Source organism: Mustela nivalis (genome assembly GCF_964662115.1).
Source record: "Mustela nivalis genome assembly, chromosome: 14".
Taxonomy (NCBI): domain Eukaryota; kingdom Metazoa; phylum Chordata; class Mammalia; order Carnivora; family Mustelidae; genus Mustela; species Mustela nivalis.
In genome coordinates, this window is record NC_139033.1 from 20,490,605 (window position 1) to 20,516,878 (window position 26,274).

Genomic DNA, 26,274 nt, shown 5'->3' on the forward strand with positions numbered 1-26,274 from the left:
TGGCTGGAGAACCCTGCTTCCCGTGGGGAGACCCTTGCCAAAGGTCTTACCAGGGAAGCACTGAAGAATGGGTCAGCACAGGGAGAAAACCAGTGAGGCCTAACATCACCAGCTGCTGAATCTATGTAAACTGCAAGAATATTCTTTTGATTCCTCTGTATGTTGGAAATACCTCAGAGTGCACAAGTGGGGAAAATGTATCCACGCGAAAAAAATTTAAGACCCAAAGTGATGCTTCGAATTCAGCTTTCTCCATCTTTTTTCCTGCCATTGTGTCCAAGACCGGTCGTCATCTGAACACTGTCGTCTGCACCATCATTAAGATCTTCCTTCTCCAGATGGCCTGTGAGCTCCCAACCAACATTTTGAAAATGAAGGCCTAAGAAGAATGACCATGGTGAAACTCCGGACAACCAGGAGTCTCCAACAACAGAAGTCCTTCCGCCCGGCTCTGGAATGTCCTGAAACGTACCCCTACAGGACACAACCAGCTTGCAGTGCCTGTGAAGGACACACCAAGGCGGAGAGCGCCAACAAGCTGTGTGCGTGCTGAAGCGGTTCTCTTCTGAGCGGTCCTGCAGGGAGTCTGTGGACCCGCGTGTGAGTACGTGTGCGCGTGTGTGGGTGTGGGCGTGTGTGCTGCCGGTGCCAGGCAGCCCTGTGCTCACCAGGATTCTGTGAAAACATTGGAAGGCAAGACTCCAGAAGCCACTACCTTCTTGAAACTTCATTCTTGAAGCGGGTACCTCACGGTCCCAACATGAGTGGCGCTCAGGGATGGGAAAGATGCCCTTGGACGGTAAGGCCAAGGCCGACCTGCTACCTAAGCTGCTTTCACCATCTGGGTAACGTGTGGTAACTACACATCCAGCAAGGGGCTTACTGAGTTACAGGTCACTGAGGCATCTGCCACTGCGGAAAGACGTTTGTAACTTCCCACTAAATGATGTGTCAGTGGAAGTATCTGTATACAGAACTTTCTCCAGATTTTTACATGAATTCTTTCCAAGAACCCCAGAACTGTAATTGTTATATAAAGTCGTATGCTCTGAACACTTGAAATACCACTGCCAACTGCAAACCGAAACTCCGGCCCCTACAAGTGCTGTGAACAACACCGAAAGCACGTCTGCCTCACCCTCACCAGACGGGAGTCAACACAGATAGCCCTTCGGTTGGAAGGGGAGGAAGGCGGCATCTTGTCATCCTGGACACTTCTGCTATCCATGGCGTCCGGTGCCGCTACCACGAACTGTGGCCAAGGCTGCGCCCATGCCTTGCAGAAATCGCAGTGGAGCTGGGCATACGTGGGACATGTGCCCGGGGGGGGGTGGCACCCCCAGAACCAGGACCCTCTCCCCTGGCTCACACTCAGCAGCCCTGTGACACCAGCCTCCTCACAGGTGAACCTTCACTGGCCAAGAACTCAATGTGACTCTTCAGCAAACATCAGCAGGACTGTGAGTGCTCTCGTCAGCCATGCGGCCCCCAGTGCTCTGCCCTCGCTGGTTTTTGCCCATAAGCCCTATTACTTTCAGTGAGTCCTTCTACCAAACACGAAGTCCTACAAGGATGGACACGGGACCCAACAACAGCAGTGGCCGTATGATTTATGCAAGAGCCCATCTCTTCCACACTGATTTGTAAGACCTCTTAAATGTGTGAGGGTTGTTTGGGGGTCAAGGAAACAGGACTTTAACCTACAACCACATGGAACTCGAGCCCCTGCAGGGACCTACAGCAGGAGACCAGCATGCCGACACCCTGACTGCAGCCCTGGGAGACCATGCGGCTCCGACCGGCAGAACTGGGAAGTAATACATTTGTTTTCAGCCACTAGATAGATGATCATTTTACAACAGCAACAGGACACTAACACAACCAGTGACGCGGTCTCGCTTTCTTCGTACCTGGAGTCCGCTTACAATCCTGCTTCCCGCTCCCAAGCCCTCCTCTTTCCCTCTCCCGTGAAGCAGCCGCGGTAGGACAGGCGGGTCGGCAGCAGACAGCGGCGCTCTGCTCGCAGTGGACAGAGTGCTGACAGCCTCTGCCCAGACTCTCCCGGGCACCCCGGTGCTTCAGGGCAGTGACAATTACACATCAAGGGGAAGTGACAACCGGCACTTGACCTGTCCCGGAACCACCCGCCCTCACACCGTAAAGCGGCGAATGAGGCTGCGCAGATGGTGAGCGGATGCTTAGCAAACGTGAACCCCCCAACCCTTCTCCTCCTCCCAAGACTTCATATGAAAAATAAAAACCACGAGGCCTCTGAAAATACGGGAGTACAGAGAGTCCATGAGGCTGAGGACCCCACGGAAGATCACCTCTCCTCAGTCTTACAGGAAGCGGAACAGACACTCTGCAAGCCCCCTGGCCACGGGGCGTGCAGGGACCCCATCAACTCTTCGCTGAGCACCAACACGTGCGTGCCTACGCGGAAGACACGACGGTCCGAAACGGACCCGGCCCGCGCGTCACGGGGCTCAGACTCATTGGCTGTCAACTGACGACGATGGCGGTGGCAGTGGGCAAGACGGTCCCCTGGCTCTTGCAGGGGTGCCGCTGGAGTCCAGGCTGCGGGGGCTGCGTCCAGGTGGGGGGGAGGATGTGAGCGAAGGCCCGCCGGAGGAGGGCAGGAGGGCAGCGCCCGGCTCAGGAAGGCCTGCCAGCCGCCCAGGCCAAGCCACCGCTGTCCGTGGGGAGCCTGGCCCCGGAGTCGGGACACAGAAGCAGCCTGCTTCGAGATCACGCACACAGCCAGTAACTCCCACAGGGAGAGCGACGAGAGGTCCAGGCCGCTGCGTCCTGCGCCCAGGCCGCCCAAGACAGCAGTGTGTTCTGAAAGATGAGACACAGACATACACACATGTAAAAAGGAGAAGAAAATGTCTCCCATAAAAACGGAAGATCAAATACATGATCTACCTTCAGTACTGAAGATTCTGCTTTTTCTTAAGGCTGAAACCTACCGAACAGAAAATGAGAGATTATGACAAAATGTCGGAAGCTGGAAAGCAGAGGGACAGACGGTAAATAAAGAGATCCGAGACCCGAGACAAGCAGAAGTGTCGGCACCGCAGCGGGAAGCAGCAGAACCGCCAGACCCCGGGGGGCAGGTCGGGCGTCTCGTGGACCTCGGCAGGGGTGTGCAGGGAGGAAAGAGTAGGACATGACCGAAGGCTACGAGGAAATATCTGGGTGCTCCACTGACCCATCCCCACAAGGATCAAGGGACAGTGAGCCGCTGGGCAAGGGAGCGCAGGAGAGAAAGCAGAGGGCGAGGCGAAGGGAGGGCTAGTGAGCGCCCGCGTGAGCCAGCCTGGACCCCGTCCTGCCTTCCGCATTGAGAGGAGGAAGAAGGACAGACGCCCGCGGCCAGTGTTTGCTGAAACTGCCAGGCAAGAATCGAAGCACCTCACATAAGTTCATTTAATTCCTAGTTTTAGAAAATTAACATAGAAAAATTTTACTATAAGAAAGAAAAATTACGGAAATTTCCGAAACAAATATGGTCGATCTGTGTGACGTGACATCACTCAGTTTAGAAAAAGGAGGGACTGGGACGGTGCTGAGGCTAGAAGCGTGAGGACGTGGCGCGCAGCCGAGTGAGCCAGACACCGGGGGACAGACCCTGAAGGGCTCTACTCCCACCAGGGGTCGACAGTCAACTCCACAGACACGGAGGTACAGAGGTGCGTACGAGGCCCGGGAGGGGAGCTCTGCTCTATGGGTGCAGAGCTCGGGCTGGGGAAGAGGCAGGAGGCCTGCGGGCGGGGTGGGGACAGCGGCACAAGGGCAGGACAGCACCGCACCGCTCACTCGGGGAGACGCGGCTAAGACGGTAATTTTTATGTGTGCCCGGTAGAATTTTCTTAGAAAGGAACAATTTCTGTAAATAGTGCTGATACCCGGCTCCCCAGCAGCCCCGTAACCCCCGGCCGATGGCTATTTCCTCATCTTTATCCACATCTCCAACATTCCAAGCTGGTTCCTACCCCGACGTCGGCCTGAACACGCCACAAGGACCCTTCCCCTCCTCCTCCCGCCGGCTGCCACAGATCGGGCCCTGGAGTCCCTGTGGTCACCCTGGAAAAGCCAGATGTGCGCCACCAGGCACGTTCAGGCAAGCTCGATCCCTTGGGGAGCCCAACCCCCAAGGAAAAAGAACCCCTGCAGGCCTCCTGCACTGCGAGGCCCAGAGAAGGGGGCTGCGGGCCAGGGCGCCCTCCCGCAGCGAGGCGCCCCAGGGGCCTGGATTCCGCACGGTCCCAGAAGAAAAGCTGAGAGCAAATGACAAACTGGGGGACACATGACAGCACAGACATAAAACTATTCCTCGTAGATAAAATGTAAACGAGCGAACACTCTGACAGACAAGCAAAGACGGTTCATAAACGGGACAGACAGCTGTCTGCAGAGACCACGGGCGGCCGCCCCGGGAACCCCCACCCTTTCCACACAGCCCTGCGGGGATGCTCGGGGCTGGCGCTGTCCTGAGGGCCGCGGGGGGAGCCCCGGGAGGACAGACAGCACCAACGCCAGCGGGCGCGCTCCTTGGCGGAGGAGGCGAGCCGGGAAGACTGCCGTAAAGGAGGCGTGAGGGCCAGAAGGAAGCGGAGCCGCGGCAGAGGCGCGAGCCATGACGGAGCGCGGCACGGGGGCCGCGGGGCCTGCACGGGGCTGCAGAAGGCCCGGACTGGAGAGGAAGCCGGGCGGCCGGCCGCTGCGGAGGCCGGCAGGGTCCAGTCCCGGGGCGGGCTGGCTGGCCAGCGGGAGGGGAAGCCAGTGGAAGGGTTTAAGGCTAGGAATGATTTTTGTTTTCAGAAGAACTTTTAAAACACGCAAATTAAAACAACTGAAAGAAAGAATTCTTAGCACTCCGTATGCTTAATTACCAATCTTGGCTAACGAGTCTCTCTTAATGGCTGGTAAGAGCATGAACAACTCTTCTGGAGGACAGTTTGTGACAATGCATCAAAGGCCTCTTTTTTGTAATGTGAATAAATTTTAAGCACAAGCTCCAGTTATCCTATGACAACATGAATATTTGAAAACATGAAAAATGTATATACGATTGATCTACAAAGACGACCGTTACTGTGCTATGCTGCTTAAAAGTCTACCCAAGGGGCACCTGGGGGGCTCAGTGGGTTAAAGCCTCTGCCTTCGGCTCAGGTCATGATCTCAGGGTCCCCGGATCAAGCCCCGCATCAGGCTCTCTGCTCGGTGAGGAGCCTGCTTCTTCCTCTCTCTGCCTGCCTCTGATCTTTGTCTGTCAAATAAATAAACTCTTAGAAAAAAAATAAAAGTAAAAATAAAAAGTCCACCCAAAAAGCACGGAAGACTTCGTATCAGTGACTAGACCTGGTCACACGTGTCCGACAACCACACTGTCGCTGACAGCAGTCAGTGGAGGGAGAGTCACTTGGAGGAGCCAGGAGAGGGAGGCGGCACCTGTCTCCCCACCCCCACCTGCCCCAAGGGCCGCCTCACTCCAGGCACCACCCACAAGACCACACAACATCCCCACAACAAGAGAACCACCATCTTAGACGCTCAGGCAAAAGCTCCTCTCATCCGTGAGGTAGCAGGCCTAAAACTGAGTTAATAGGTTTCCTCAGAAAAATTCCTTTTTTCTTGTTCTCTGCATCAGCTCACTTCTTTTAAAATCGTCAACTAGAAAACGAATATGTATACAAAATGCAATTAAAATTCAAAGTGCTCCTAAAATATATTATAATACAGTGTATGGAATGAGATTTTCACTCTTTTTCATTAAGTTCTTTGAGCTGCTGTGTTGCATTTTAGCAAAAGTCACAATCTTATCAAGTTTAACGCTAGAAAAGTAGTACAAAGAGTCTGAAGGATAATGAACATAACCAGCATCATGTTTAGTAACCTCCACTTCAGAGATGGAGCCTTTGAACTGGCAAGCAATTTATTCCATTTCCAAAGCAATTTTCCTATTGTATTGAAAATTTTACCTCAGTATTTAAAAACAATAAGATGATGAATAATGGATTTTTTCAGAGACAGGATAAGCAGAAAATCTTAAGTGTCTTTGTTGCCTAGTGTCATACACACTTAATTGGTTTGTCACTCAAGAAAAATCAACGTTTCCAGCAATTAAGTATAATTCTGGAAACATATTTTTAAAACGAGTAAAAACAATGTGAACAAAGACGACAGAACAGATGATACCAAACCCAAGGGTACTGCCACACGAAGAAATGGAGACAGCGCTCTTAGCTGCTGCCAAAGGTTTAGAAAAATTGGGAACTTTCAACAAAACACTCAAGTACTAGAAGGTGCATAATTTACATGTATCTAAGTAAAAGTAAAAGTAGGTCAATACAATAACTAGCTTAAACTCACAGTAAGTATCGAACAGCCGTATTGTTCCCATTTTGAGGAGAAGCATTCCTGGGAAGCCAACTGATAGGAAAGGGAGAAACCATGTAAAATATGCCTAGTGCTTAAGCCTTCTTTAAGAAAAATAAACACTGCCCCCTTTGCCTGCATGTTAATAAAGTAGAGAAACAAAGAAACAAAGTGTTATAAAGAAATGCGAATGTTTCCTTCACCAAACACAGTTCCAAGTTCAAGTGTGTCACTGATGAGTCATTAACAAGCAGCAAAACCCTATCCTGGGAAGTTGGGACTCTTCCCTTCCCACAACAGCAGAGGAGACAGACAGCAGAATAGCTGTTGAAAAATGAACAAAAGAGCACTGCCTGAAAAGCACCCCTTGACCTTAGCAATGAAAACAAGCAAGAAAGGCAAGGGCCAGTCAGTCCTCGTGCCCAGCGACACCCGCCACCCGCGTGAACTATGTACATCGTAACCTCGGAGCCACCGACTCCTCTTCCGCGGCGTTCCCTAACAAGCCTCAGTGCCAATCTCCTGACATAAGATATGACAGCAACACTACACATAAATGGAAACAAGCTTCTAAATTAGAGCTAATGGTACAATATCGAGTATTCTGTAAATACCAATCCAGAAATTAAAAGCTAAGTGGCCAGTTAGCTCAGGACACATAATCCAGTTTCCTAAAACTGTGATGTTCATAATCACCAAATCTATCTTCGTGCTAGTAACTGTCAGTTGTAGAAGATGAAGTGAAACATACTTTTTCTGGCAGGTTTAAAGAATTTCGAAAGCTCAAGTGAACTACAGATCCTTAAAAGTATGTCTCTGGCTCCAAGGAGTCCTGGGCCTGAGCACTTGGATAAATGCTACCTTAAGACTCACTCAGGAGGGGTGTCTGGGTGGCTCCACTGGTTCAGCGTCTGCCTTCAGCTCAGGTCATGGTCCCAGGATCCTGGGATGGAGCCCCACACTGGGTTCCCTGCTCAGCAGGAGTCTGCTTCTCCCCTCCCTCGGCCATTTCCCCTGCTTATGCACCCGTTCTCTCTCTCTCTCTCTCCCTCTCTCAAATAAATAAACGAAATCTTAAAGAAAAACAAAAAAGGAAGAGCCATTGGTACTTGAAAAAAACCTTGTCAGTTGTGAATCATCACAGAAAAACAGAAGTTTGATCTTTTACAACTAGCAAGGTATTTTTTAGATCATCATCATACTTGTACAATTTTTAAGATTCAGAGAAAATTGTTTATAGACACTCAGAATGAGAAAACTAGCATTAAAAAATTTGTGTTGCCTCTATCAAGAAACGCACTAATATTTTAGAGATAATCAGACACTAGCCATCTGTTCTCAGCATGAACCTCTTCTCAAACACTCAAGTTTAACTATTATAATACTGCAAATGGCTCTAGGCAGGGCCAAAAGCTACACTGCAACATGAAGCAAAGAAAAGGCACTAACAGACACAGATAAACAAAATGATGTCCAGTGTCAGTCATTCTTCTTTCCACTGTGAAGATGATCGCAATGACAGAGGCACCATTTAAGAGACAGAAATGGAAAGTCAAATTCACAAATACCTTACTTTTACCCAGCTATACAAAATACAAGAAGAAAATCAATGCCTCACATTCGTTTATAGAAAATGATCTTATATAGTAATTATACTCTTACTGAACTATTAAATACTATGCATGGGGCACAGCGTTTCATTCACCTAATAACTTCCGAAAAAAAAAACCTACAAAAAAACCAACCCTCCCCCAAAGAAATCAAGAACATCCTCATGTATCGACGACACTCAAATCCTATCTAATTCGTCCCCTTGAAATTTTCAACTAAAACCCAATGATGAAAAATTTTATACAAGTTGTAACAATCTATGATCACTATATTTTAACCACATGTGTCCTAAACTGGTATGATTATAATGAACCGAAAGTAATTTCACTCCAAGGAAAACCTGAGAACCTTTAAAATACATTACGATTCCTTATACAATATGAACACAAAATGACATTTTTACATGGTCAAAAAAAAAAAAGCCTTTTAAAACGTACAAAGCAAGAAAAGCCCATATCAAAGCTGTTTTCCTAACCACCAATTAGCTATCCATTGCCAATGTGGAGGAAAAAGACCTCGTAATATAAACCTTTGCTCCTGGAAATGTAAGACTGCATTTGCACTTTTTATTTTTTTAATCTATTTTTTAGCTGTATTCTAATTTATAGCAGACATTTCCCAAAACAGAAATACTAGAAAAGCCGTAATATTGATATAAAACTTTAATCTATTCACTTTACAGTTCTGCACTTTACAGTTCTGAAGTATGAAATGAGAGATTTTCTTATATATCAAGTTAAAAGTACTCTTAAAACCAGCTTTGCTAAGGACATCTTACTGCCAAAAGCATACCTACAGAGATGAGGGGAGGTGACCAGAAGTGGGGCACCAGGCCAGGCTCTCTCAGAGGCAAAGCAAACCCTGGGACACCCAGCGCCTGTAGGGGCAGCCGCACTCACCCATGAGGGCACGAGAACACCGCATTTTACACTCTACATGGGAGACCCGTATCCAAACAACTTGCTAGTGAATGAAAAAATAAATAATAAGACTGACTTTAAAATCAAAAGAGTAAAGACAAAACCAGAACAAAAGTAAATGACTCCTTCCTGCCAGTTCCAGGGCAAGACTCCCTCCTCCAACCCGCACCCGCCCTAGCGCACCTGTAACCCTGCAGAGAACACGGGAAAGGTGAGGAGCAGGAGGCAGACCCGGAGAGACCTCAGACCCCAGAGGGCACACAACAGTGATGTCCCAATGTGCTCCTTCGGCCTCCTTTATCCCCAGCTGTGTACTAGAGAGTCAGCGGCTGAAAAGCCAGGGGCACAAACCAGAGAGCCCCTGAGAACAGCCCGGTCCCTCCTGCCATCCCTACCACGGTCATGGGAACCTAGAGATGAAGGCCCCAGGCCATACTGGAGGAGGCCACAGGCTGCAACAATCAGGCACTCCTCCCGCCCCTAGGAGCCTCGGGGAGGACAGCAGAGCCCCAATGTCCGCCCAGCGGGAAAGGGGCACCCTCCTCTCCCAGGTGTCAAAGGGGTAAAGAGTAAGGTGTGTCCTGGGCAATTACGAACGTACTTGAAGCAAGCGACAACAAACAAAGGAGAAACAATGAACTTGAAGAGTGAACAACAGAAATCACCCCATCTTGAGGGAAAATGGACTTAAAACGAATGAGGAGACACTCGGGCCCCTCTGAGACACAGGAAGAGGTCACACAAGGTGTCTCCGGAGGGTTTAGAAGAGCTGAAAGAGAGGGGCTCAAAAAGTATTCAGACAAAGGATAGCTGAAAACTTCTAACTTGACAAAAGATATTAAACTTGTAGATCCAATAGGCTACGTGAACCCCAGACAGTATGAACCCAAAGAAATCCATGCCAAGACCCATAATATTCAAACTACTGGACTAAAGACCAGAAAAAGCGCTTGGAAGGAGTGAGAAATGACATCTGACCCACGGGAAAAGAAAACAATCCAAGGACATCAGATTTCTCATCAGAAGTCACGGAGACCAGAAGAAGGAACGTAACATTTTCCAAGTGCTAAAACAGAAAAAGGACAGTCCAGCACAAGTTGTATTGTATCTGGTGAAATCACCCTTCAGGAACGAAGGTGAAATAAGGCCGCCTACGATGAAAGAAAACTAAGGGAATTTGCTTTCAGCAGACCTACACGAAACAAGCAGCAAGGAAGTCAGAACAGTAAGAAATCCAGGAACATCAGGAACACAAACAGTGAAAACATGGGTCCATATAACCGGTGTTTCCTCTCCTTTCGAGTTTTCTAGCTTACGTCCGAGAGACAGCAAAAATTAACACTGACTGACGTGGAACTGCAGTCACAGGTAAGGGAAATACGTACTTTTCCATATGAAGTAAAATATTTATGTAATCATACAAGGTACTTACTTTACCCATAGGGGCGAGTAAAGGGATGCAAAGAGATACGGATTCTTCACTTTACTAACACTGGTAAAACAGCAACCCCAGAACACTGCGATGAGTCCCATACGTATAATGGAATACTAGAACTAGCGGTGGGGCGCCTGGGTGGCTCAGTGGGTTAAAGCCTCTGCCTTCAGCTCGGGTCATGGTCCCGGGGTCCTGGGATCGAGCCCTACATCGGGCTCTCTGCTCAGCAGGGAGCCTGCTTCCCTTCCTTTCTCTCTGCCTGCCTCTGCCTGCTTGTGATCTCTCTCTCTGTCAAATGAATAAATAAAAATCTTTAAAAAAATAAAAATACTAGAACTAGCAGTAAACAACATCTATACAAAGAGATACAGTGGAAAAACACCATACGTAAATCAAAATGGAATCCTAAAGATGCTCAAGTAACCCACAGAAAAACAGGAAGAAGAATACAAAGAAACAACACAGCAATCAAAAAGGAAAATGACAGATATAAGCCCTAACTTGTCAATCATCACACGGAACGTGAATGATCTAAGTCCATCAGTCCTAAGACAGAGACAGGCGCATAGATACAAAGCGTGACCCGACCGGACGCTGACTACGAGGAACTCCCCTCACACACAAGAGGCCGCAAGTAGAAGGTCAGAAGATTATATGCCCGGCCGACACTCACCAGAAGAAAGCATGAGTGGCTGAATTAACGTCAGAAAAAGTAAAGCCCAGAGCAGAAATACCAGAGACGGATGGGAATCAGGTAATAGGAAAGAGCTTGGGTCGGTCAAAGCAGAGCAAGCCCAACTCCGTCTGCACCAAATGACAGATGGACAAACAGTAAAGTGGAAGTGGATAAAATCAAGAGCAAACACAGACCAATGCACAATTACAGGTAGAGACGTCAACCACCCGCCCTCCGTGACCAAGAGAATGACTAGACCGTGAACCGGCCGAGACAGCCCACACGAGCTAATCAACATTTCAGCACATTTCACCCCAGGACAGCACAATCCATTTTCTTTTGGGCCCTGAAATTCTTACCATTATGCCGCATTCTTGGTCACCAAACAAACCACCAAAATTAAATGAAATAACGCGAAGCATGTTCTTTAACCACAAAGAAATCTTGCTAGAAATTAGTGACAGCAAAGTAACAGCAAATTTTCCATACACACTCCTGAGTAACCCACGAGACAAAGGGGAAGTCTCAAAGTAAAAGGAAATGCCAAGTCTGTGGGACACATGTAAATCGGTGCCGAGAGGAAAATTTACAGCACAAAATGCTTACATTAAAAAAAGAGGAGGAGGGGCGCCTGGGTGGCTCAGTGGGTTAAAGCCTCTGCCTTCAGCTCAGGTCATGGTCTCAGGGTCCTGGGATCGAGCCCCACATTGGGCTCTCTGGGCAGGGAGCCTGCTTCCTCCTCTCTCTCTCTGTCTGCTTCTCTGCCTCTTTGTGATATCTGTCTGTCAAATAAATAAATAAAATCTTAAAAAAAAAAAAGAGGAAAAGTCTCCAATCAATAATCTAAACTCCCACCATAAGAAACAAGAATGAAAAGACAAAAATAAACCTAAATAGCAAACAAAAAGAAGGAAAAAATAAAGCACAGAAATTAATAAAACCGAAAGAAAACTACAGAAAAAATAAAAAGAAAAGATGGCTCTTTGGGGGGAAAAAAAAAAATCAATCCTGTAGTGAGACTAAGCAACAAAACAATGAAGGCACAAACCACCACCATCTGAAGGAAACAACATCCAAAAGGTAGTGAGAGACTGCCACGAACTCTATGCACATAAATACAGCAACTTTCCTGAAAGGACCAATTCCTCAACTGGCACAATCACAACTCACCCAAAATGAAACAGCTCATTTGAGTAGCCTAGTTAACTATTAAAGAAACTGAGTCTGTAAACTGAAACACCCAAAAAGGAAATCTCTAGGTCCACATGGTTTCACTGGAAAATTCTACCAAACACTTAAAGAAGTTAACAGCGACTCTATTTGATGTCTTCCGGGAAGCAGGAGAGAAGGGAACACTTTCCAGGCCATCGCATGAGGCCAGGTATGGGGGTAAAATCTGACAGTCACCACTCTTCTATTCATGGAAGAGAAACATTTAGCCAAGTGCAGCCCTGCTCTGAGGGGAACAGGGGTCCGCAGGAGCCAGCAGGGGCATCTAATTCCATCCTGGGTGGGGTTGAGATAATGGAAGGTTTCAAAAGAAAAGCAATTCTAGATGTTGACACTGAAACATGGAGATTCTAAACGCCAGGAGAAACAGCTAGAAGAATCCAAAGGAAGTGCCTCTAGGGTGAGATGCTAGGGTACGGAGAGAGGAGTGAGCAGAGCACAGAGCCACAGTGTCTTCTCCTAAGCCTCTTACCCTATGTTACCACGATCAAAGACAACCAAACGTCACAAAATAATGTAAAAGCACAACTTCCAGTCCAGATCCAACTCCCCCTGCACCTCTTACCTAAGTCCAACTCTAAGCTTGCAAACAAAGCAAGAGCCAAGCAAAGAAGAGCTCTGGAAGGTGGTAAGGCAGCAGTTAAGAGGAAGAGGGTTGGCTGGCTTAGGACCGAGGACGGGAGAAATTACACAGTAGCAGGACATCCTACATGCCCTCACTCAACAGAAGGAAGGAGAGATGTCTGGCATTCCCCAACTCCCAACCTAGCAAGAAAAGGCAGCCCAGAAGAATCATTCCTCCCCTGGAGGGTACAAGCATCCACCACCACCAGCAAGACAGATCAACACGTGCTGTGGGAAATGGCGTCCTTCCCCATGGACCGAAGACTCCCCTGTGCTGTCACGGGACACTGCTGCATCTGGGCAGCACCAGTCAGGGGAACCCTGCCACAAAAAGAGGTTAGAAGCCTCAGAAAGCTGCTGTGTCTCCATGAGCCTGAGACGCCCATCTCTCACCAGGAGGGAAACCAGGCAGCACCAGCAAGCACAGCACCACTTCAGAGGTGGCCAGTCCAGTTAACCGTTTCTGTTTAGGGCCTGAACTCCCCTCCTGTGCCACCAGAGCAGCAGGAGGAACCAGCAAGAGGAATTGGAATGGCCACCATGGGGCAGAGACTCCTCCCCTAACCAGACACATGCAACAGCCAGGCACGTGCACAGCGGATACAACCACCACCACCCCCCACCCAACAGCGTCTTCATCACGTGGGCTGACCATTCCTCCTCTTACCGAGACACGGGCCTCGTCCTCTCAGCAGCAGAAGCAGAGATGAGGGAGAGTCGCTGTACACCACAGAAACCAAGCACACCAAAAAGCAGAGCACAAAGTTTAACTGTCACGGGACTCACAGCCCACAGGCGGAGGCCAGGACCTGCAGGCTAAGCCTAAACACAGTGCTCAGCTGCTGAATTGAGAGCTACAACCAGAACTCACATTCTGCACAAGGAAGAGACAAAACGTCCAGGATAAAATAAAAAATCCAGTCCTACCCAGAACAGAAGATTCACAGTGTGAGTCGCAAAAGATGATCAACAGACACCAAACCTCAGATTCACTCGGATACTGGAGTTACGGGACGATCGTTTTAAGCAGCGAACATAAACATGCTTCAACAGCCGATTACAAATCCTCTGAAAACAAAGAGAACTTACACAACTGACAATGATGAGGCCGATCCGCTGCTGCAGGAGACCAACAGAAGACTGAAGATGACAAAGGGCAGAATTAGGCAATCCGACAACCAATCAGGACAACTCACAATCTTAACAGGGCAAAAGAAACCAGGGCGGGGGGAGCCCACGGGAATTAGGAATACCAACAAGAGAGCCAACACTCGTGTCACCGCAGTACCAGCAGGAGAGAGACGACGGTGGAGACCAGCGTCCTTGAAGCAACTCCCTAACTTGAGTGAAACCAAACCGCAGGGACTAAACACTTACCCAATTCCAACCGAGATAAACCGAAAGACATGCACAGCAAGACACACAATCAAATCTGTGAAAATGAACACAAACGCAACCGGGAAAGCTGTCAGGGAAAGGGCACGTGACCCGCGCGGACACACCAAGGGCAGCGGCAGGAGCGCCGCAGCAGGAACCGCGCCGGCCGGGCGCGCAGCCCCCAGTCCAAAGACCTGTCCCCCCGGAACTCCGGAGCCATCGCGCCATCCTGCAGGAAGGACGGGGAATGCAAACAGTCTAAGGAGGAAGAAAGTCCAAGACTGGCCACAGAAAGCGCTTCAAATACCAAGGACTGGAGAAGAGCCGCGGGGCACCGGCCGCGAAGCCGAGCCGCGCACAGACGCGCCCGGGGCACCGGCCGCGAAGCCGAGTCCGGTTCCGCACGGCGCGCGCGGGGCTTCGCGCGGAGGCTCGGCACGCGGTCTGCGGCCCCGGCGGGAAGACGCTCACCGGGCCAGGGCGCCAGCAGGTGTCCACGCCGCGCTCCCCGACGGCGACAGCGCCGCGGCCCGCGCCCTGCGACAGAGACACGGAGACGCCGCCGCGAACACGGCCGGCGGAGCAGAGTGTGACGAGGGAGGAGAGTCGGAAGCAAACGCGCGAACAAACGCAGCCACAGCCGGCCGCGGCAGAGGTCCGGGACCCGCGGGCGCCCCGTGCGACACCCCGTGTGACACCGGCGTGCGACAGAGCCACGACGAGCGCGAGGCAGCCGGAGGCCAGCGGAGCCGAACAGCGGCCGTGGCGGAGCGCGGAGCACAAGCGCACGCAGAGCGCGGGGCAGTGAGGGCCGCCGGCCCCCGGAGGACACGGGGATCCCGACGGGCGCCCGGCACGCGCGGGGCAGCGGGGCGAACCTCCTGCGCGACGAGGGCCGGGTTCCCAGGAACGGTGTCCCCAGCGCCCCCCGAACGACCGACCCAAGCACTGCCACGGGTGACACGACGGAGGAAACGGACGTGGCCCTCGGGGCCGAGCACGACGCGCAGACCCCGCAGCCCGTCGCCACGCGCTAGAACGACGGCGCTCGAAGCCCGGCTCAGGTTGCCGGGGTCGAACCGCGGGCGGGCAAGAGAGCCGAGGTCCGTCCCGCGTCGGGGCTACAGCCTCTCCTGTAGGGGCAGGGGCCGCGGTGACCGGAGGGCTGGACGCGGCGACGGCCGGACACGGACCACGCGGCTCCGCGGGCGCAGCGCGTGCAGCGTCGGGGGCGCCCGTCGGCTCCCGGACCTCGGGCGGCAGGTCGAGCCCCGCCTGGGGCGCCGCGCTCAGCGGGGAGTCGGCTGGAGGCCCGCCCCGCGCCCGCCCCGCGCCCTCCCGCGCGGCTCCGAGAAGTTCGGTGCCTCCGCGGGTGCTCGGGGCGGCACGTCGGGTCCGCGCGGGGCGGCACGGCGTCTTCCTCGAAGTCGGTTCCCCGCAAACCTCTGTCCTTTCCGCGGCAAGCAAGGCGGGCGCGAGCGGGGGCCCCGCCGCACCGCCCCGCGAGCGCACGTCGGGTCAGCGCGCACGCCCCGCCGGCCCCGGGACCCGGCGCTCCGCCGCAGCCGCGCTTCCCCGCCCGCTCGGGGTCCGCGTCCGCGCGCTCACGGCCGCCCGGACCGTCGCGGGGCCCGGGCGGCAGCGGGGTCTGCGGGGGCCGCCCCGCCCCGCCCGCCCGGCCCGACAGAGCGCCGCAGCGGCCCCCGCAGCCCCGGCCGACGCGGCGCCCGCAGCGGCTCCCCGCGAGGACAGGCCGGCGTCGGGAGCGCGGCCGCGGCCTGCGGGCGGGGACGGACGCGCCGGCGGGGCTGCGGGGCCCCGGGGTCAGGGACGCCGCGGGCGGAGGGACGTGGGCGCGTCCTCACCTGCTGGGCCGCTCGGCCCCGGGCCCGGGCCCCGCCACGCTGTAGTAGGCCGCGCGCCTGCGGTTGGCCGCGGCCGCCGCGCCGCGCACCGGGCACAGAGGGATCTGGTCCGCCATGTTCCGGCCGCCCCGCCCCGCCCGCTCCGCCCCGCTCCGCTCCGACGCCGCTGAGGCGCCGCCGCGCGCTCCGGCCCGCCCCCAGCGCGTCGGGGCCCGATGGCGTCACGGCGCGGCGCAGCCTGATGACGACAGCGGGAGGCGAGGGTAGGGCGCGGAAGGCGGCGGCGTTCCGAGGCTCCGCCCCACCGCGCGCCCGGGCCGGGTGGCGTCACCGCGCGGCGTGCGCACGCGCAGCGCTGTGTCCCGGCGGCGGCGTCCCCGGGCGCGTGCGCGTGTGGCGGAGGCTATGCGGGGCCGCGCCTGCGGACGGACGCTCGCGGGAGGGGCCTCCGAGGAGCCGCCGGCGTCCGGCCCGCCCAGCCCGCTCCGCGCCGGCTCGTGCGCTGATTCCGGCCCGCGCTCCGCGGAGGCCCCGACCCGCGCCGACCCGCGCCCCGCCGGCCTCCGCCCGCCCGGTCGCCCGCCTCCCGCTGACTCCGCGACGGGCGCGTCCGTCTGTCCCGCGCACAGCCGGCCTCGAGCGCGTGCCGGGGGCTGCCCTGGACACCCGCCCGCCCGCCCGGGTCCGCGGGCCCCATTCGCGGCTCCGAGACGCCCGGTGTGCGGCTCCCGCCGGCCGGTGTCGCGTCCTCGGCGCGGCCCGGCGGACTGCTCGGAGGCGCCGGCCCCGCGGGGTCCCCGCTCCACCGTGGGGTCGCCGCTCCGGACGGCGCGCGCCCGGAGAGCCCCAGGGGCGCCCCTTGTCCCGGGGAGCGGCCGCAGGGCGCACGGGCCTCTCCCGCACCCCGCCGCCCGCCCTCCCGGGCGCCCCACCGGCTTCCCGGCCCCCTTGGGGCAAGCGAGGGCGCCGGGTCGCCAAGTGTCCTCCCGCTGCAGGCCCGCGAGGGCAGGACGCGCGCTGGCCCGACGCGCCGCGCTTCCTCTTCGCACCCGACGGAACCCGACCTTTCCGAAACCCCTCACCCTGCGGCGAGGGGCCGTGACCTCGGAAGGCCTCCCTGGCGGCCAGTGAGCGAGCGGAGAGCTTGGCGAAGTGCGTCCCGGGGCGGTTGCGGGGTGTGGGGCGTCTTCTCCCCGGGCCTCGCTCGCGCCCCTGTTCCGACTTCGCTCCCGTCTGCTTCGTGTCTGACACGTTTCCAAGGGGAAGAAATGCTCCCGTTTCTCGGCGCTGGATTTCTCCAGAGGTCTCGGAATTGAGGTTCGCAGGCGGTGGGCAGGAGGCACTGCCCTCCCTGTCAGTCGCGCTGCCCCTGCGGCCCAGAACGGGGTCCCCTGTGGCATGTCAAGGCTTTCGGTGCCAGGGATGGCCCGTCAGATGCAGGGTCGGCCAGCCCTGGGATTCTCCTGGGCCTGCAGGTCGGGCCTCTGTCCTCCAGCTCCTAAGCCCGCACCCCGTGCAAAGCGCTAGGCCGCCACCAGCAACAGGATTTCCTCAGCGGCGGGTTTTTAGCTTCCGAGTGGACTCCATGTAGGACAGCCTTACCCGTGCCCGGCCGAGCGCATTGCCCACTCCCACCGCCAACCTCCTGCCTCAGGACCCAGCCCACGGGAACCACTCTCACCTCTCTTTCTGGTCCTGTCACTGTGGGGTCTTCAGGCACTGCTGTGTCTTTTGTTCCCTATGTCCATAGCTTACAAATCCATTATGACTATGTGACGCAGTGTGTGCAACATAAACTAACAGATTCTAGTAATTCATGAATTACTTTCTCAATGCAAAAACTTACTTACTGGGACGCCGGGGTGGCTCAGATGGTTGAGCCTTCGGCTCGGGCATGATGCCAGGGTCCTGGGGTAGAGCCCCGGGTGGAGCTCCCTGCTCAGTGGGGAGCCTGCTTCTCCCTCTCCCTCTGCTTGCTGCTCCCCTTGCTTGTGCTCTCTCTCTAATAAATAAATCTCTAAAAAAGAATAAATGAAAAAGATAAAAACATTTAAAAAAACTTATCAAAAAAAGTTAATATTCTTAAGTAATTGCTCCAACTTTCTGGTTCCCATTTGTTACTTTTGCTGCTTTTTATGTGGTTTGAAAGAGGCCACTTTGTGGAGACCACAATCAAAGGACACAGGGACCTCCTATTTGCAGGAGGAACATGTGGCCACTCTTTCTCTTTACGCAGATTCTCTGCTGTCTGTGACTTGGGCCACCATGGGACACGTGCGGATGTCAGCTGAAGTTCTGGGCAGATCCTGGCAGGAGCTCGGTGGCCCTCTGTGCTGCTCAGGTGGACAGCTCAGCTGAGAGACTGTTTACAGATGTGTGGGTAGGAAGAAAGCCAAAGCAGTTCACGGGGCTCCTGCTGACAGGTCTACGGAAAACCCCGAGCTCCTCCGGGCTCTGAGGGACTGGAAGTGAAGGAGCGCTACTGGAAGCAGGCAGAGCCCAGGAGCCAGACCACCCCTCAACCGGGGGCAGCACACTGCTCACAGGTAGAATCTTCTTTCACCTGTTTGTTTAGCTAGAGCCACACTGTTCTACCCACGGATTACCTATGCGGGCTTCCCGGCTGCAGCCGTGAAGTTGGGGAGGCCTTACAAAGGGCGCATGCCGCAAAGCCTGTGTGGCCCTTTACAGGGAAGGCTTGCCGACCCGTCACAGGGGCGCATGGCCTTGCTAACACCTGGGGACGGGAGGGGGCGGGCACTGACAGCACAGGTATGGTGGGTTTCTATGGGGACAGCACGTCCCTAGAGCAGTCCCCGAAGGAAGGCGTAATCACAAGTTAATGGAGGGCGTGGAGTGACCGAGAATACTTGATCGATCTTTAGGAAGGCATGGAAGGACTTTAAAAAAAAAAAAAAAAAAAAAAAAGCACGGGTGGGGAAAGAGCGAACAAATAAGATGATGGAGTTCCACCGGTCTGTGTGCTTTGAGTGTAAGGAGACCGAGTGCGCCAAGGAGGAGTCACGTTGTCAGACCAGACGACAAAGGAAATCCAAATACAAGCCTGAGGTCTAAGAAGCCTCCCACGGAGAAGCAGAAAGTGGCAGGGACAGACGATCTACACCACGCGATCACTGGCCGTGGTCACGCATCTGGGAGTGTCCCTCACCTAGGCAGACACGGACCCGGAGACACAGCATCGGTACACAGCTGCCCTGGGTCACAGCCAGAGCTTGAACCCAGGCTCCAAAGGCCATGTGTAGCTTCTAGACCAGAGCTGCCGGGTGAGCTCAGAAGAGAATGCTGACCGCCCGAGCTTGAACTCCCGGCGGAAGCAGGCTGGCATGTCATTTCTTCTCATGCAAGGGCACAGGCCACCCGAGGAGAATGCCATTCAGCTGACTGTGCGCTGTTTAGTAGAATCCCCACCTTTGTGAAATTACTTGCAAGCATGAAGGTTTTTGCTAGTAGAGAAGCAAATAGTTTCCATCCAGAAGAAAATAGAACATCATGGGGCATAGTGTATTGTCCTCGGGATATCAACCACTTTTGTGTCTAAATCAGCACCTGAGCCCAACATCGGTGATTTCTAGGTCCTGAAAAACTCTCTGAGGCCGTCTTAAGGTCTTACTCATTGTATTTTCCTCCATAAGTTTGTACTTGACTCATAAGTTTGTAAAATTTTGGCACAAACACATGTATCCACATGAGACTTACTTGACCTCTTCAAAAATTACACTTTAGCTCTTCCTGTTCCCCACCGTGGCACAGGATCTAGATGAAAAGGAGAACCACACGTGAGACCATCACGTCCACAAGCTCTGCCTCCACGCTCATGTCGGGGACAATAGAGAAGGACTGAGCCAGGCTGCAGGCCAGACCCCTGTGTTCTCCGGAGGTAGATAGGCCATCAGATCCTTGGCAGAGAAATGAAAAGATTGTCTGCTGGCCCAGGGCAAAAGAAACCTGGAGAAAGTCCTAAAGGTGCAGGAGTATGAGTTAAGAAAAAAATAACTTCTCTGATGCTGGAAACTTTGGCTTTGGGATCCAGAAGCACACTGATCTGGGGGCAAATGTGACCCAGGCACTGGTAGGTGCGTCCTGGAGTCCGTGGTGCTACATGTGCCTGTTTCTGCATTGCAGGCAGGAAGCCCGGACCCGCAGCATCACGGGGGCCAAACACAGACTCAGCAAAGAGGCCACGTGCTGGTCCCAGCAGGTGTGTGATGGGATCAACTGCCCTGGCAGATAAACTCCCATTTCTATCCAGAGGACCAATAAAAACTTCTCAGTGAAATGTTTTTTGAAAAAGGGTACTTGAACAAAAAGAAATGTCAAAGAAGAGCTTCATTATTTTTTAAATAGTTGACAGTGGATATCATATCATGGAATTCAAATGTCATTTAGTACATTTTAAAAAGTGATGTCACTGGGGTGGCTCAGTCCACTGAGTGTCTGACTCTTGATTTCAGCTCAGGTCGTGGTCCTGAGCCCCACATCCGGCTCTGCTCAGTGCAGAGCCTGCTTGAGATTCTCTCTCCACTCAGCTGTTCCCCTGCTCGTCGTGCAACTAAACAAATAAAACCTTCTACAAAAAGGTGATGTCACAGTTCCATTTTTAAAACTAAATGGAACAGGCTAAAAATGGGACATTTCTAACTATTCCCAGTCTCAGTGTAACTATTCCCAGTTAGAGGAACAACATTTAGCTATCCGTACAATCTGAGTGAAGGCATCCATCCTTTCCCAAAGTTCTTTTGGGGGTGGGGGGTCACTGGGCACAAAAGTTTGAAGACTGCTATTGCAAGGCACAATAGTTTTAGAAAAAGTGCCATGAAAGATGAGTCTTGTGAAACGCGGTCTTTGAGTGCGTCACGAGGGGCCCGTTTTAGCGCGCGTTATGTCCTACTGATGCTTTCTTTGTTTTGTTCTCCAGGGCTCTGCTCCACGCGTGTCCTCCTCTCGCAGTAGCTGTGGCGTCAAGGCATGAAGCTTTCAGCAGTTACCTTCACTCTCACCCTCTCTACTCCGCGTCCAAGTTCACAACATCTCAACACAGAGCGAGGTACGAGACTTCCAACACCACGTGTCACCCCTTGAAAGGCTAACTACCCTCGTGACGTGTGAAGCCTGGATCTGTCCTAAAGGGAGGAAAATGTAACTGTAACACAATAAGGCTTCCTTCATCTTACCACGCGGTGCACTCACGTTAATTACAGCAAGCTCTTAATTTAAAAACCTGTATTTTGTGCAGAATTCGTTCCAGTATTTCATTTGCTGAAAGAAGAATTTTGAGTCGACCATAAAATGTGTGTACATGAGCATGTGTGACAGTGTGCAAATGGGTGTGTGCACACATGGCCCTCCCAGGGCACGCACGACTCCAGCTGCACCCTGGCGGCCCACGCCCCTGCCACCGAGCTCTGTCTGGTACAGGATCAGCTGCGGTGCGTGGGGACAGATGTGCCTAGAAGAGTCCTGGTTTTCCTTAAACCACGCATTCAATTACTATTCTAATGAACCATAGACACTTCAACTATTCCATCAAAATGGGGGAAATGTAATGAATAGCTTCTCACAGAGAGTTTCAAAGGATTGCCTAAGAAATAAATGGACCCCTAGTCAATGCTTCAGAGTCCCATTCGGGTCACTTGGGGTACGGGGTCCATTCAGCTGCCCTATATCAACAGCTGTGTGCCCAACAAGGCCTGTCCACCTGGAACTTTAACACTGATGAACCTCTTCCAGACACAATACCATAGTCTCGGTGACAAACATGGGAACTCCGGAAGAAACACATTCTTGTCTCCTCCTTGTCTCTGCCATGTCAGGCACATGAAGCTAATTCCTTAAATTCTTTTTTTTTTTATTTATCTGACAGACAGAGATCACAGTAGGCAGAGAGGCAGGCAGAGAGAGAGGAAGAAGCAGGCTCCCCACGGAGCACAGGGCCCGATGCAGGGCTCGATCCCAGGACCCCGGGATCATGACCTGAGCCGAAGACAGAGAATTTAACCCATGGAGCCATTCAGGCGCCCCATAATTCCTTAAATTCCTAATGAGAAGTTACCCACACAGAGTACCCTTATCGCAAACTGGGCAGCCCACCGGTATTGTATAGAATATTTTCTTTTTTAATTTATTTTCAATAAAATGTTTTTGTCACTGCAGTAGAGTGAACACACAATGTTACGTTAGTTTCAGGTGTGCAGCACAGTGATTCAACACCCCTATACATGACTTACCTTTACCATGAAATGCTAATTACAATATTATTATTGACGGCACTCCCTCTGCTTTACTCTTTATCCCCGTGACTTATTTATTTGACCCCTGGAAGTTTGGACTCGTGATCCGCCCCCCATCACCCCTGCTGGCAGCCCTGCTTTGTTCTCTGTGTCCTGCTCCAGGCTCACCTCGTCCGGCCGAGGGCACATGTCAGGCCCCCACGTTGTGCTGACAGCCCGCTGCCTTGCCCAGCGGGAACATTACCTGCTGGGGGATGAGAGCTATTTGGGGATGAGTGTCCCGTTCTGACAAACCCCATCCGCATTCTCAGAGCTGGCTTTGTACTGGGCATCTGGCCATGGTTTTCAAGGTGCAGGCTTGGACAAGCATTCCCCCTGGCTGTGGCTGGTCTGGTCTGGGGGCTCCCCCTCTGGCTCCCCTGAATCCCGGGGTCAGCACTGCACTTCTCGGGCCCTCTGTCATTTTTCCACCTGGCCTTGACCGCAGCCACAAGGGGCTGGAGAATGTCAAGGCACCCCGCACCCCTTGGCTCAGTGTGGGCACAAGGGAGTCTCTCAGCAAATACTGTAGGAATGAGTGGCCGTCCCATCTCATTACAGGACACTGTGCCCACAGTGCTACAGGCTACTCATTTCCCCTCCTCCTGTGATGCCTCTGCCACTCTCCAGTCATTGTCACGCGGAAGCAGGTGCCATCTCTCTGCCTCTCCTGGGACATTCCAGCATGTGAGCTGGTCTGTGCGAGTCCTCAGGACACACCAAAGGCTGTGTTTCTCACTCTTTCTAGCTGACTCTCCGAGTCCCAGGGACCTCCGATCTCCTAAGATGTCACGCATCTTTGAAAGTGGATCTGTGACTTCGGTGAAGGCGAGGGAAGCTTCATGAGATGCCCCCAAGTCAGAACTAAAGGCGTCTCTTATCTGTAACTGCCTGCTCTGCACTCCAAACTCCCTGATCACACAGGAGAGGAGAGGAGAGGTAGTAATTATTTATAATAACTTTATTAGGTATAATTTGCATCGACCCTCTGAAAGCATCGCACGCACCTCCGAGAGCTGCGTCGTAAATGCAAGCACCCGTCCTTGACCCTGCCCCGTCCTCCCCGTGCACAGCAGTAGCCCTTTCTTCCTGGGAAGGACAGGTACAATTTGTCACCACACAAATTATACATACTTGCTGTTGACATTCTTTTATCAGATAAATTACTTGTACTTATTATGCTGATGGCGGTTTCCATGAAATTTTCACATTATGAAAGTCTGAGTTTAGGCTGACACAGAGCATGCCGGCTGTCTTTTGACCACGGGCACAGAGATGCACATTCTGACAGCACATGTCTGTGCCTCTTCTCTGGGATGAAAGCTGACATTCTTAGCCCCCAGCAATGCAGCTCGGAGCCTCCACTTGGCCGTCGTCGCATGTGGTGGTGGCGGGGGGGGGGGGGAGGGACCTGAACACAGACGCCCTCTGGAAAGGCAGGAAGCGATGTCCAAGTGTCACGCCCAGCAGGTCTTACTCACGAGAAGCTTTGCAAACATGCTGCTGACATTACGAACCTGCCTGGGAAGGTCCTACTCTTGATGACAAAGAAATGCAAAATTCAACCCCCCAAAGCACTCATTACTGTTTTTCTTTTAAAAGGGGGAAGGATTGGGGCGCCTGGGTGGCTCAGTGGGTTAAGCCGCTGCCTTCGGCTCGGGTCATGATCTCGGGGTCCTGGGATCGAGTCCCACATCGGGCTCTCTGCTCAGCAGGGAGCCTGCTTCCCTTCCTTTCTCTCTGCCTGCCTCTCCGTCTACTTGTGATTTCTCTCTGTCAAATAAATAAATAAAATCTTTAAAAAAAATAATAAAAGGGGTAAGGATAAAACTTTAAATATTTTTCAAAGATTAATTTATCTATTTTAGAGAGAGAGAGAGAGAGAGCGAGCTCGAGTGGGGGGGGCAGAGGGAGAGTCTCCAGCAGACTCCCACTGAGCGTGGAGTCCAGCGCAGGGCTGCATCCCATGACCCCGAGATCATGACCTGACCCCAAACCACAAGTCCAATGCTTAACTGGCTGTGCCACCTAAGCACCCCTAAAACATTTTTTTTTGAAGATTTTATTTATTTATTTGACAGAGAGAGTTCACAAGCAGGCAGAGAGGCAGGCAGAGAGAGAGAGAGAGAGAGGGAAGCAGGCTCCCTGCTGAGCAGAGAGCCCGATGTGGGACTTGATCCCAGGACTGCGAGATCATGACCTAAGCCGAAGGCAATGGCTTAACCCACTGAGCCACCCAGGCGCCCCTAAAACATTTTTTTAAAATGGAAGGTCTTCTTCCCTCACCAGAATAATTCGTGCTCGGACAGAAGGGCGAAGAGGAGACAGCGCGGGCTCAGTGCTGGTGCCCCAACCTCGCGGTGTCGCTGGTGTCGGCCACCTGCTGACCGGCCTCCTGAAGCCTGGCCTCCTCACCTGCTTGGTGGGGACAGAGGCACCTGCCACCTTGCTGTCAAGACAATTTACTGACAGCCCACGTGTTAAGCGTTTAGATTAGTGCCTGCTACAAAGACAGCAATTTTAGGGTGGGGCTATCATCTTTTTATGATTATGAAAAAACAAAAAAGTCTCCCCTCACCCAAAAACGGCCACTGGGAAATGGGGCACTGGCCTCATGTGCAGGTATTAGGACCAAGGGGCGCCTGCTTTGGCTCACCCAACCGCAGGGCGGGACCTGTGTGAAAGCGCAAAGAACACGCTTTGTTCTCCCTCCCAGAGACGAAACGCTGGGTGGGCGATGGCACCCCCTGGACCGGTCCCCCGGAGGGACCCCGGTGCTCTGCGCTCTGCAGGATGACAGAGACACACGAACGAAACAGAGGACAGTAGGACGGCCCCCACCATTAGGATCTGTTTAATTCACTGGTTTATTTGGTGCCTTAAGCTGGATTCAACAGACTTCGCAATGTTTTCAGTGAGATGGTATAAATAATTTCTTTTTTAAAAAACTTTTCAAATTGGATGAGTGATAAGTTGGTCTATTTTTTTCTCACTGGATCAGAAGTAGGATATGGAGGGGTTGGGTCTGGAGAGAGAACTGCGGTGGGAACAGCAGCAGAAGTGTTACAGGTGGTCTCAAGGATCCATGTGGACGATACATTGTGGCGATCCCGCTGGAGAACAGAGAGCCTGCTGGGTGGTCTGTGGGAACTGTTACATTTGTTGTAACATTGGAGGAATTCAGTGGGCTTGACAGGTGAAGGGACAAGCACATCTGCACACCTCAAAGATTGCTGATTCAGTTAAAAACAAATGAAAATTATGAACTGGTCAGAAAACATGACTTTCTTTTGGAAAACGTGATTTTCTTGATTTCTTTCTGCAAGGTTGGTTAAACTTGCCTGGACTTTATTCTGTATGTAATACAAGAGACCGGGTGACTTTGAAATGAGACCATTGCAGAAGTCCCATGGAGGGCAGCCCTTTACAGGGTCCCGTGCGGTAAAGCCATGACCCTGACGTGTGCACATGCGAGTGCGCAAGCTATATCAAGCCGTATGCCGGCCTCTGGAAGATGGGTGCTTGGGTCGTGTCAGGTAGAGCTAGTCACTGCTCCTTTGATGTCAGAATGCAAATCACAGAAATCACAGAGCCCAACGGAGGTTCCAACACCGTGGATGAGCAAGGCAGTGACCCCTGCGTCATCACTCGGTTTGTGACAGTGGTCTGACCAGGCAGTTGGGAAGCATCACGTGGGCCCAGAAATGCTCGAGACACAAGAGCGACAAGACCCCTGTTGAGTCACCTGGACAAGATCTCGTGGGGCTTCTTTTTTGTAGGGTTAGCGAAGGAAGTTCTAGTAGAAAAGATTCTCATTATGGGCATGTGGTTAATCACACTGAAAGGGAATCTTTCTCAGACCCCG

The 26,274-nt window shown here is 52.8% G+C and overlaps 1 protein-coding gene and 1 long non-coding RNA gene across 11 annotated transcripts in view; one reads left to right on the forward strand and one right to left on the reverse strand.

The window, feature by feature from the left end:
• Positions 1-16,337, reverse strand: part of ATP9B (ATPase phospholipid transporting 9B (putative)) — a 219,959-nt gene extending 203,622 nt beyond the window's left edge. For 2 of the 5 annotated variants that reach the window (XM_082699936.1, XM_082699935.1), the window contains exon 1: positions 16,123-16,252. In XM_082699936.1, the coding sequence (XP_082556062.1) occupies positions 16,123-16,238 (116 nt within the window). In that variant the 5' untranslated portion in view covers positions 16,239-16,252. Of the gene's footprint in view, positions 1-16,122 lie in introns of all 5 variants that reach the window. The other 3 variants (XM_082699938.1, XM_082699937.1, XM_082699939.1) reach the window with 2 other exon arrangements.
• Positions 16,338-17,401: 1,064 nt separating this feature from the next.
• Positions 17,402-25,947, forward strand: LOC309848413. Of its 6 annotated transcripts, XR_014303019.1 has the most exons (5): positions 17,402-18,668; positions 21,059-21,187; positions 22,971-23,059; positions 23,158-23,348; positions 24,699-25,947. It is a non-coding gene; the product is annotated as an uncharacterized lncRNA (long non-coding RNA). The 6 variants fall into 6 exon arrangements; XR_014303017.1 differs by having other exon boundaries at positions 22,971-23,511; XR_014303018.1 differs by having other exon boundaries at positions 22,971-23,348.
• The last annotated feature ends 327 nt before the right edge of the window (positions 25,948-26,274 follow it).